Source organism: Schistocerca gregaria, chromosome 3 (assembly GCF_023897955.1).
Source record: "Schistocerca gregaria isolate iqSchGreg1 chromosome 3, iqSchGreg1.2, whole genome shotgun sequence".
In the NCBI taxonomy this organism is placed as follows: Eukaryota; Metazoa; Arthropoda; class Insecta; order Orthoptera; family Acrididae; genus Schistocerca; species Schistocerca gregaria.
In genome coordinates this window covers 697314639-697327876 of record NC_064922.1, presented here as the reverse complement: position 1 = coordinate 697327876, position 13238 = coordinate 697314639, and the positions used below count along the sequence as shown (strand labels likewise).

Here is a 13238-nt window from a genome sequence, read left to right as displayed (position 1 = left end):
GCCTGGACGGGTTCATAACGGTCGGAGGTCATAATGTTCTGCCTGATAATGTGGGTGTTTCATTTCATTACAAGTTACTAAATCAGGCCTGCAGCCGAAAGACGAATGAAGACACGAATGCATTAACAGTCCAATACATGTTACCATTGATCAACACTACTATCAGTTTTACAATTTATTGATAAACTGTAAGCACTTTGTACCTTAGTGTCTGATCGATCTTTAAATTTTTTTAAACAACTTTTTTCCTAACTTACATTAGTAATTGTACTGAGAGAAAGTTTGTATTTAAAATAACTTAATTTTTTGCGTACTTACATTTGTGGATCCGTTGACTGTAAGGGGGTTGGATGAGAAATAAAAGTTCCGAATCCTCTCAGTTACCAGTTTAGCTCGTGGTGACGTCTGATAAGCGAAGCAGATGGGGAAAAGCTTGTCGCTGTTACGGTCCAGGTCTTGTAACATCGTGTTATATTCAACGAAAGCTGTAAACATACGTTAGAGCTCATAGGATTTGTATATATAATAAAACAGCTGCTGCTTGTTGTACTAAGAGCTTAGATTATGTCTGGTGATCCCTACTGCATATATCTTGGGTGTCCATATAACTAGCCCTTGAGACCGACATATCAAGTTTTGAATCTCATTGGGGCCGATAAACAAATTTTCTAAGAAATTAGATAATTGTAACGAAATTAATTGTTATTTGACACGAACGCAAGATTCAGTGAAAACATCACGTACGACTTACTACCGTTTAGTACGATTTGTGAGAGATATAAAATTTTTATTCTGAATCCATAATTTTTTCAGACTGTGACTCTGACTTCCTCTGTTGTATGAGTAAAATGACTTGTACTTCCGTATTTAAAATGCATAAATTTCATCAAAGAAAATATCTGTTGACAGCTGTAGGTGGTGCGAAACAGAGATGGTGAACTTCGTGCACATTTTTTGATCTTGAGATAGTTTTCTTATGGAAGAAACTCTCAAAACTAAACAAGGCTTCCTTCTTTAAACTTGTCGTTCACATTGTCATCAGACTGCGAATTAGTGTTTTCCGCCTGATCATCTTCCACTTCACAGGAAAAGGAGGTCCGCAATTTTTGGGCCTCCTTAGAATGCGCATCTATATCTGAGAACTGGGAAGAGAATTCTTTCTTCAGATAAGGCATTTCCATTGTAAACAAAAGTGGAAAATTTGAACCATGTTCACGCTCCAACGACCGACAGTTGGCGAAGTATGAGAAGATTTTTTCTGTTTCACGTTGGGTTAAGAAAATATCAGTTTCTGTCAGAAAATTTTAACTTGTGTAAAGGTCACGAATAATATTGTCGTCCCCTTGAAGTTTTTTATTCAGTCCATTCAAATTTAGAGGACTTCAGCCAACAAAGCTACATTCCATAGCTGTTCTCTGTTCCTATATAACAGACGACAGACACTGGTTGCTTGTCTTTCAGTCTAATGAAAAATTTCGTAGTCCACTCTGTATTGAAGATACGATGCTCGCTATCTACTTTTTACTTTTAGTTTCTACAGACATATTTTCACACGCATTCGAAGTAAGAAAACTTGAAATAACAAACCGGCAAACAGCCGGGAAGTCACAGTTAACTTCAGTCGGGCGCTCCTGGTCGCATCCCCGTTATTTATTAAATCCCTTCACGGGCCGGATGCAACCCGCGGGCCGTATTTCAGACATCCCTGGTATAAACAGTCAGCTTCAGTTCTTCTTTTACGTGTGTGTCAGACACACACTGAAGTTCCGAAAATGTGTTACAATGAATATTTACTGGAGGCGCATTAAGATGACTACAATGGGAACATAAATCAATTATTACAACAAAAAATAAATGTCCTTAAGCAACAATTTTTATTATTACGAGTCAGAAGCATCGTCAGATGTGGGGACTCAAAAATAAATAGGATTTAACAAAAAGGTTGAAACAGATGCATTGAAAAGGTACACGTACAAATTTTGTTGTTACTGTATACAGCAAATCAGTATAGATCTATTTATGAAAAAGTCACAGCAAAATTCATTTAGTTCCACATCTTAATACGAGTCATTTCTCTTAGTTGGACAGATGAGTTTAACAACAAGTTGGTCTTGTGATTTAAAATAATGTTACAGTTTACTGTTATGCTGCTGCATCGTATATAAAACTGTTTCTGTGTTCATAATGTTATATTATACTATAAGCACCAGTAATAATAAAATATAAAGGAATTATGAAACATGATATTAAAATATCACAAACAATGTGTAGTAACCGTAATAAAAGAAAAAAAATGTTAAGATGCGATACGAGACTGCGTTGTCCAGAAGCAGAGCATGTCATGCAACGAGCATGGCCTGCATTGTTTATTAACCGGGCAAGCTAACTACACGGTTTTTCTGCCTCAGACTCTACAGATATTACGCATCGCACATCTCATGAACGTTCTGTGCGAGAAAACGATTACACAACTTTATATAGAGTGTCATCGTAAATTTTGTAACAAGCGGCATGGAACAAATCATTTTGCTCGTTAAAATCTTCATCGCGGTCTTTTCTAGTTACAATGTAAATTTTCAGCAGTAAAATTTTGATAACGCTGTGCATATCATTTTCCATTCATCGGCGTACAAATATATTTCAAACGCAATTTTATTCTAGGTTTACGGGTGTTCATTAAATTAGTTTGTAAACATGCATCTGTCTGCCAGACATGAATTTTCGGCAGTCAGTACATGCCATTTTATAGGTCCGCGAACGACAACATTTCTTGGTCTTTTGTGAAACATCATGTCACACAAATGTTATTCGTTTTGAATGTAGCTTTAATGCTGACTTTACATAACGAATACTGTTTTCTCCGATGGAATCCTGATAAGATACGTTTCATAACAGCCTATTTTTCTTAATTATATGTTCATTTCCATGGCTGAAACATCGTGAAAAGTCAGTGACTTTGTATTTCAGTCTAAGCTAACAACTAAAGGAAAATCAGGGGATTTCTGAACGTGTAAACAAGAGGCAAAAACATCCTAAATGCATTGTGCTCCAATTTTAGGTATAAGTACTATTATTAATCAATAAATACAAAATGTAAATACATATTGTGTATACCAATTTCCTGAATGCCTACTGATGATACTTTACAAACCAAAGCGAAACGCATCTGATTAAAAATACTCTTAAACTACACCGAGATGGACAAGCCAACAATAATTAACAACAATTATTTACAATTAGATCAATACAATGAAATGAAAACCTTAGCCCCATACAGATGTTGATATACATCAACGGGGACCGTTGAAAATGTGTGCCCCGAGGGGACTCGAACCCACGATCTCCTACTTATATGACAGACACTATATCCATCTGAGCCACAGAGGATACAAAGGATAGTGCGACTGCAGGGTCTTATCTCTGGCTCGCCTCCCGTGAGACCTACATTCCCAACTTATTGTCCCACACTATATTCGTAGTACCCCTGCTCATTACACTAATTACTAGTGGCTTTACCGATTCCCGTAAGAGTTCGGGCAATGTGTGTGTATCCGCACAGAAGATGGTCAAATGGCCGGTCAGCCTTAACTGATATATATGAAGGTGGTATCTGTTTTTTTGGAAATGTCCGAAGGAACAAACGCCATCGGTGACCGTGCAGCTCGTTAGAATGAATTAAAAATCAAATTAATAAAATGGAATGAATACCCTTAGCTGCATACAGGCGTTGATATACGTCAACTGGAACACTTGAAAATGTGTGCCCCGACCGAGACTCGAACAAGGGATGTCCTAATGTAACTCTTCAGGCTTTCCCAACGAGATCTTGACATGTGGGATAATCGGGTCTACTGCCGGATGTTTGTGTCGCTCTGGCACAATATTTCGGCCACGTAACTCGTTGCCTTCTTCAGGTGCTACCTGAGACTGCCGTGTTGGAGGATCTTGTCCAGTATTTATGCTCAGAGGGCGCTGGGTGCTCTCTCTGCACACATTACAAGCAGCGCCAGGTGGGCGCGGACGGCAGACAGAGCACCCAGCGCCCTCTGGGCATCAATACTGGACAAGATCCTCCAACACGAGTCTCAGGTAGCACCTGAAGAAGGCAACGAGTTACGTGGCCGAAATATTGTGCCAGAGCGACACAAACATCCGGCAGTAGACCCGATTATCCCACATGTCAAGGGATGTCCTGGTTACATGGCAGACGCTACATCCATCTGAGCCACCGAGGACACATAACGTCTGACATATGAGCAGGAGATGTCGGGTTTCTAGTCCCGGTCGGGGCCCACATTTTCAAGTGTTCCCGTTTACGTATATCAACGCCTCTATACAGCTAAGAATATTAATTTCATTGTATTGATTTAATTATAACGAGCTGCACGGTCACCGATGGTATCTGTTATTTCGGACATGTCCGAAATAACAGATACCACCTTCATATACAAGAATTATTGATGGTTTTGTGTTGCACTTTTTTGCTTCTTACGTTGTATACTATTATTTTACGTTGTAAAATGTTGTTCACCCCTGACTGGCCATGTCCGCACTCTGCGACCATTTAACCAAAGAACTGGAGGTGATTATAAAAACTTCCTGTGATAACAGTAATCGCATTATCTTCTAGAACGCAGAGTAACAAAATGATTTTTTATGCTGAGCTGAGAGAGATGATGTTTCATAAATAATTTCACTTTAGCAAGGTGGCCTCTTAGAACTAGAAAAGCAGTGTTTTCCTTTTACTACTGAAATAGATAACAACAAATAAGCATTCTCCTTTACAGTTAACTCTCTGATTTCATACAAGTAACACATGTTTGGAATTGAGCTATAGTCGTTCTTGTAACAACTTTGTTAAAATTTACCTTACAGTTATTTTGAACCTGAGCTTTACTTACAAAATATATGCTTAGAACAAACGGCTCGCATTTTAAAATACACGGCGATAACGATAGATGATTTGACTTTTAGACAGTTTATTTATCCTTGAGTGTCGTTTGAGACTTAGAACGCCTTACCCTCAGGCCATCTAAATCAAAACAATAAAAAAGCAATCTGAAATAGTTTTAGTTGCATGTATTTAGAAACAAGTCTGTGTTTGCTTGACAGCTAATAATAACAGCATTTGGTTGAAACAACATTCTAATTTAGATACTTGGTTAATAAACAACAAACTGCACTAGTTTCTCGTAATAGTAGGTTACTATTTGAATATAAAATCCATTTGTAAAATGGCACGTCATTAAATAAAAATTTTATGTCGGTTTATGTGCTGGAGTGACAAAAAACAATCTTCGATCCTAAGAATATTTCAGCTAAATAACGTTGTGTGATTCCATTTCTTAAATCATAACTGAGTTGCGGTTTTTAATCTATTAATAGCAATACAGGACGCTTCATGTTTACGAATGACTATGGTCCACTGAAAATGGATTTGTTACTGTTACGCCATAGAGAACGAGGAGAGTGATCAAGAAATACTTTATTGATTAGTTCGTGGAAGAATGTAATCTGGAATACATTTTATGACTACGAGGTTTGGCAGATACTAGTCTACATCCTCAGTCATAGCTGGTTCTAAACTTTCACGTAACAAATAATCTGGCTGGCAAGCAATTCTTCGCCCTTTGTGCTGGTTTGGAATTAGCGATTATTTAAATTATTCTTTACAGATTTAAATCTTGAGCCAAATTCAAACACAAGAATTCTCATGTAAACTATTCTTTGGATACAAAATCACTACATGGTACGTAAGTGGTTTAGGTGCCATACTCCTTTCTTTATTTATCGCTAGCTGAGTACCTCACGTTGCCTGAGTAAGTATTTATTTCAGAGTTATATTAGCCGATCTCCTCCTTTCCCCTCTCAACCAGCCCTCTCTCTGTCCAACTCCACCACTCCTCTGTCCATCTTCTCCTCCTTCCTTTCTTTGCCCATCTCCTCCTTTCCCCATCCGCCGTCCATTCCCTCCTCCCCTATGTCTGACCATACCGTACTTCTCCTATCTGAGACTGTGTCCCCCACATCATTCGCTGTCTGTCATCTCCTTGTCCACCTTTCTCTTTCCACATCATGACACACACTCCAATAGTAGGATAGGGTTTCTTACCCCTACAGTATTTCCTTCCAAACTCATATGTGCACCAGTTTCATTCAAATAGTTCCAGGGGCTTAGTATGAGCTTTTTACCAGTGGATTTGCTTGCTTATGCACATTTAAATATTTATTTCACACATATTAATATATGTTAACATATTTTGGTTGTCTGGTTGATTCAGTGGAGGAGACCAAACAGCGAGGTGATTAGTCCCATCGATTTATGGAAGGAAGTCGGCCGTGTCATTTCAAAGGAATCATCCCGCCATTTGTCTAAAGTGATTTAGAAAAACCACGGAAAACTTAAATCAGGATGGCTGGACGCGGGTTAAAAAGACATCCAAAGAAATGCGAGTCCAGTGAGCTTACAATTGCTCCACCGCGCTTGGTAAGCATATTCTACGCGTATTTGTACACATACTTCACTTCTGTGTTAGCGAATTTTCCCTTGCAGTTTAATTTTCACTGCGCTTAATGTTTGTGAACTACACACATAAAAAAGGTATTGCATCACCCCAGTTCCCAGAACTCCTAAATATAGACATTGACAGTGGATATTGTATCACAGACACAGTCCCTTTGACTGTTCAGAGATGTCACTAAACCCGCCCAAACATGTAAAAACCATACAGGGTCAGCGCCTATTAGACGGAGGGGATGCGACAGCCGATCAGTTCCAGTCATTCCACCAGAAAGAGCTACACAGTTCCTGTTGTCTGTAATTCAACCATGCCTAGGCGGTCAATAACGCGGTTCGATCGCGTCCGCATTGCTACTTTGTACCAGGAGGGCTCTCAGCAAGGGAAGTGTTCAGGCGTTTCGGAGTGAACCAAAGCGACGTTGCTCGAGCATGAAGGAGATACAGAGAGACAGGAACTGTTGATGACATGCCTCACTCAGGCCGCCCAAGTACTGCTACTGCAGTGGATGATCGCTACCTATGGATTACGGCTCGGAGGAACCCTGACACCAACGTCACCATGTTGAATAATGCTTTTCGTGCAGAGACAGGATGTCGTGTTACGAGTCAAACGGTGCGGAATAGGCTGCATCATGCACAACTTCCCTCCCGTCATTCATGGCGAAGTCAATCTTTGCAACCACGACACCATGCAGCGCTATACAGATGGACCAAACAACATGCCGAATGGACCGCTCAGGATCGGCATCACGTTCTGTTCACCGATGAGTGTCGCGTATGCCTTCAACCAGACAATCGTCGGAGACGTGTTTGGAGGCAGTCTGGTCAGACTGAACGCCTTAGACACACTGTCCTGCGAGTGCAGCAAGCTAGAGGTTCCCTGCTGTTTTTAGGTGGAATTATGTGGGGCCAACTTAAGCCGCTGGTGATCATGGAAGCCGTAACGGCTGTACGATATGTGAATACTGTCCTACAACCGATAGTGGAACCATATCGGCAGCATTTTGGCGAGGCAGTCGTCTCCATGGACGACAATTCTCGCCCCAATCGTGCACATCTTGTGAATGAATGACTTCCTTTAGGACAACGACGTCACTCGAATAGAGTGGCCAGAATGTTCTCTAGGCATGAATCCTATTGAACTTGCCTGGGATAGATTGAAAACGGCTGTTTATGGGCGACGTAACCCACCAACCACTCAGAGGGTTCTACTCCGAATCGCCGTTGAGTAGTGGGACCATCTGATCAACAGTGTCTTGATGAACTTGTGGATAGTATGCCATCACATTTTTGCTACATTAGGTCTTTGGTCGTCTCCATAAACGCCCTCATCGAGGTGAACGGCGGCTCTAAACTTGCAGCGCACCACGGACGCAAGCTTGTGGGAGCAATGTTATGCTATGGGACACATTATTCTGCGCTTGCATGGGACCTGAGGTAGTAATCGAAGACACACTGACATCTGCGAGCCATCTGCATCCCTTCATGCTTGATGTCTTACCCGACACGGACGTCCTATTTCAGCACTATAATTGTCCGTGTCTAGTGCCAGAACCGTGCTACAGTGGTTTGACTACCTTTATAGTGATGGCGGACCAAATTCGCCTGATGTGAATCCTGTGGAATCCATCTCCATCATTATCGGGCACCATCACAGCGTATGAAAATCAGCACACGTAACCGATCCTTGGTTCTCAGAACCAGTGATGTATTTATTTCCAAATAGGGACAAGAGAGCTATTAAGGAAGTGGTCATAATGTTTTGGCTCATCAGAATACATCCGTTTTTATAATTTATATGTATTCTCAGGAAGATAGGAGGCTTTGCATGTACTGTCACTGTTGTGAGAAGTTGTTCAATACCTTACATCCCAACACATCAACATTTTTTTTTCTCAAACACTGAAGCAATCGAATCACTGCTGTATCAACGTCCACAAAGGAGATGCAATGGTCTTTTACCTCCAGTAAATACGGCTCCTTCTTCTGAATTAACTCCTACAAGCCATGGAATAGAAGAGTGAGGCTTTAAGTTCAACGGGTCGTCGGACAGGAATGAATCTTCACTTTTTTTCTCCACTACTGGGCGTAATTGCGCCATAGGGCAGAAGAACCATTTCTGAAACAGACGAAACAATACTGTAAAGTACGATGTATAAAGCATTGTAGTCATATTCGGCATCCAGACCTTTGCGTCCTTCACAAAAAGTGTGACTCCGCTGAAAAAAGTCATTTTGATATTTCTACTGCTGACAGAATCTTCCAAGCTGCAGATTTCACGTTTCATTTCAGACTGAATAGTATATCAAGGAAAACGTTTTGCTGACAAGAAACAAAATAACTAATTGCCATTAGCTGTCATTCAAATATTCCATATGTATCGCCGAGCAGTTTCTGAAAAAACGGAAGACAGGAACGGAATCCAAACAGTTGAAATGCAAGACATGATAGACTGTAGTTAGGCGTCTTTAACACATGGGCTTCTTAATTTTTTAGCTGTGTAACAGAGATTTATCGATAGAATTTGGTGAGTTTTCTTCCAGGAAAAAGATGGCGGATAGAAAATATACTGAAAAAGCTGGATTCCTACTTACATGGATCTAGAATGTAGTGATTACGAAATATATTCATTGGTCGTAAAACTAAGTTATATCTCGTAGTAGAGAAAATTCTATAGTATAGTCCCAGCCTTTCATTAAAAAATATAAATGTTTTCAATTTGTACTGGCGTTCAGGACCGCACTGTTTACTTATAAATCAATTAAATTAATACTGCGTTTACTCAGAAATTTAAAAAAGTTTCGACGTCTTAGTAAATACATAATAATATATCTCAAAACGGGAACGAAATCAAGACTTTCTTTATTACAAACATGTAGAACAAGAGGGAAAAACTAGATGTAGATTTTAATGTTACAAATATCGAAGGAATCTGACAGAATAACAAGATTTGTTTTTAAAATAAGCAAAATATATTACATAGAAATCATTTTAGTGTATGCAACAAACCGTTTACATTCTAACCATGAAGTGTAAGATCTCAAAGAAGAGCTGCAGAAGCTGATAAAGTCAATCCCACGAGAAGGTAATAATGGAAGTTTTTCGCTTGACAGTAATATAAAAACTGAAGAACGATTGTTCAGTGGAATGCTTCGGATACGACACCAGAAATGGCAGGTCACACATCAGAACAACTGTCAAAGCACAACTACATGTTCGCCTCCAAAGCCATTCACAGAAATAAAACAGACAATTAACGTAGCAAGGACCAAACAGAACTAAAAATGAAATTTACAAGATTTCATCAAACAAATAAGAAATTGTGGAAGATGTGGCGGACCTAAACCAACTTTATATTATCATGTGATCATAGACTCCTGTGAGTAAGCATGGGCCGCACGAATACTAAAGAGATCGTGAACACCAAGGTCAGGAGGAACATAAGAATCGAATCGGATCACTATTTTACAGAAGTCCAGTGCTAGTGGATTCCAAACAGGGGTAGACAGCTCCAACTGAAAAGAGCACTCGGAAACATGTAGATAAACAGAAAAAGGATGCAAACGATCCAAATACAAGAAAGGAAAATGAATGGGATGCTGTGCAGCAGAACATGGGGAAACAGGCTGACATATTAGGAAAGAAAAATCAGCAAAAAACACCTGTGGTTGAACAGGTACTGTGAGGAAGCGGTAGAGAACAGCAGAGAAAACTAGGGAGACCAGAGCTGGACTCGAAAAAAAAAAAAAAGGTTTTCAAGGAAAAAGGAAGGAAGTGGTCAGAACTATAAGGTGGATCAGAAGACAAAGGATGAAGTAGGAAGTGAACCAGGTTGAAAAGAACTACAGAAAAACAAACTGTTGAGTCTTCTTCGGGAAATTCATAGAGAGTTTGACTGGACAGAAGGTCAGAGAACAGTTTATAAGTGATCAGAAAGACAGGTTAGGTTAGGTTAGGTTAGGTTAGGTTAGGTTAGGTTAGGTTAGGCTAGGTTAGGTTAGGTTAAGATACTTGCAGAGTACTTGCACAACCTTCTGAAGTACGAGCTGTAATTGGAGTAGACAAAGAAGAGTGTCACACCTTCCAACTAGAGATGAGGCCGAACAGGCCATAGTCGATCTAAAGAGTAATAAGGCAGCTGTAGAAGAATGAGGAGCACCCGAGGTGATAAGTGGGGAGGCGACAAGGCGATAGGCAATAGGACCAACGTTAACTGTCAGATTTGCAGAACAAAGACGTTATCAGAAGAATGGAAGAACGGAGTCATACTACCAAAACATAAGAAGGAGGACAATAGGATGAAAACAATTACAGCGGAATATCGCTACTGGGGATCGGCTAAAGGCGAGATCAACTGTCACTGATTTTGTTCACCGTAGCACTGGGCGAAGTGGTCAGGCAGTGGAGAGCAATAAACAAGAAATGGCACTACCAAAGACACAGCCGGCCGCGGTGGCCGTGCGGTTCTAGGCGCTCCAGTCCGGAGCCGCGCTGCTGCTGCTACGGTCGCAAGTTGGAATCTTGCCTCGGGCATGGGTGTTTGTGATGTCCTTAGGTTAGTTAGGTTTAAGTAGTTCTAAGTTCTAGGGGACTGATGACCACAGCAGTTGAGTCCCATAGTGCTCAGAGCCATTTGGACTACCAAAGACACATCCTGGGAATAAAAGGACACGGGGCCAACTAGATTGTCTATCCTTTACGGACAACATAGGGATAGTAAGTGCAGGAGAAAACGCAAAGACGCAACTTGACAACCTTAGTGAGATAGCCAGAAAGATGGGACTGAGGATCGCCTACAATAAGACAAAGACTTTGATTACCATTGGAGACTGTAAAACACCGGAAGGTACCATGCAGCAGGTGGGTAAATTTGAATACGCCGGAGGAACATGGCAGGAACAAATAGGAGCGTGGAGGCAAGAACACAGAGGATAAGGAAAATGAGGTCAGCCTTCTATATGACCAGAATATATACAATAAAAATACATCCACAGACGGAAAGATCTGAAACTACAAGACAACGGTGAGGAATGTAGTATTGTATGCTGCTGAGAAGATAACATTAGGAAGAAATTGAGCAGAACAACTAGAGAAAGAAGAGAAAAAAATACTGAACAAAATACTTAGCTCTAAAAGAGGTGATGAGAGATAGTTGCGAAACCTAGGGATAACTGTACCTGGACACGGAGATAACATCAGGAGAAACCAGATTATAAAGTTTAAGGTTTGCCGGACATGAATATGGATAGAATGACAGTGTGGGAAACAACAGGGAGGACAAGTGGAAGGACAGGACCCGAGCTGGTTGTTGAATTCTGGAAGACTTGGCAGAGATTGTAGATCAAGGTGGAAGAAAACGAAAAGCCGAGAAGCAAAGACACATCGCCGACCAGTATGCCAGGCATCGACGATGGGAAAGGATACAGGAAAAAATAGTCACCAGTGAAGCAGAGAAGAGAAGAGGACACTGAAGATCTCCGAAGAAGAGCGGATTGGAAGAAGAGAAAGGTTGAATATTTTCTGGGAAGAGAAGAGGTCATTGCAACCTATAAGGGGCTACCCATAGTCCTACAGAAGCCATAACCCAAGAAGAAAAAGCGTCACAAAGGCACAAAGAAATTGAGTCATCAGGCAGGAAGTCACAAGAGTAGGTTCCAATATTTAAAAATAGCAAGGTTTCTAGACTAAATTAACCAATAATTTAAGGATACGCAAACATAGACATAAAAAAGAGCTTCTAAAAAGGGAGGAGGGGGGGGGGGGGGGAGGAACGTGATGGAATATATTCTCTTAGATACTATCAGCTACAGTAAAATTCTTCTGGCTGTAGGCAACATAATCTTGTAAAATACTGAATCAAACAACGTTGCGTCCAGTGTGCAATAAAATAACAAAAAATCGATTATGAATTACAATTGATAGTGTTTAAGTTGTCAGCAATGTTAGGATGTAAGTTATAAGCGATAACTAGATGGAAATAATTTTTTCCACGAAAACTTGGGCATCTCATACTTATCCAGGCTCTTTGGGAAGACATACGTTTGTAATATCTTTGTAACATAGTTTGTTTTCACATGAACACTATGAGTCATGTGTGAGGATTTTTGTACACTAAAGGAGGCACAGTACTAGTAAGTAAACAGACGAGTAATACTATTTGCTAACATTAGCAATAAAACATCACAAGATACATATAAGAACTGCAGCAATAGAATAGAAGCAGAAAAACACACCCACACAAACATTACACAGACGCATGGTATTACGCACGAAAACATGTAACTGGTGCAGTGATTTATTACTTAAATCATAAATTAGTAAACCTTAAAACTATCGCAATATACCGTTGAATCATGTGTAATGTATTGCTGAGCTAATCGGTCCTTCAAAGGAACTTAGAAACTGTGTCTTCGATGTTTCACAGAGCAACTGACAGAAAGTGAAAATCTCTATGTACTGTATCTGCATCCAAACAAGTAACCGATTTGCAATATATTAACGAAAATTAGGCATTCTGATATTGCGCCGAGATCATCTCAGATGTTTGAAGCAGTTGAACATACAGGGCGATTCAGCAACTCCTACCGCTGTCGTTTGGTGCAGCCCTAAATGTTATACAGGGTGAGTCATCTGACGTTACCGCTAGATATATTTCGTAAACCACATCAAATACTGACGAACCGATTCCACAGACCGAACGTGAGGAGAGGGGCTAGTC

The 13238-nt window shown here is 40.3% G+C and overlaps 1 protein-coding gene across 1 annotated transcript in view; it reads right to left on the bottom strand.

The window, feature by feature from the left end:
- The window catches only part of LOC126354703 (juvenile hormone esterase-like), a 108633-nt gene that overhangs the window by 29140 nt on the left and 66255 nt on the right, over positions 1-13238 (bottom strand). Inside the window, exons 6-7 of the mRNA XM_050004523.1 lie at positions 8483-8639; positions 319-485 (exon numbers count right to left, since the gene is read on the bottom strand). Coding sequence (XP_049860480.1) covers positions 319-485; positions 8483-8639 — 324 coding nt within the window. The remainder of the gene's footprint in view (positions 1-318; positions 486-8482; positions 8640-13238) is intronic.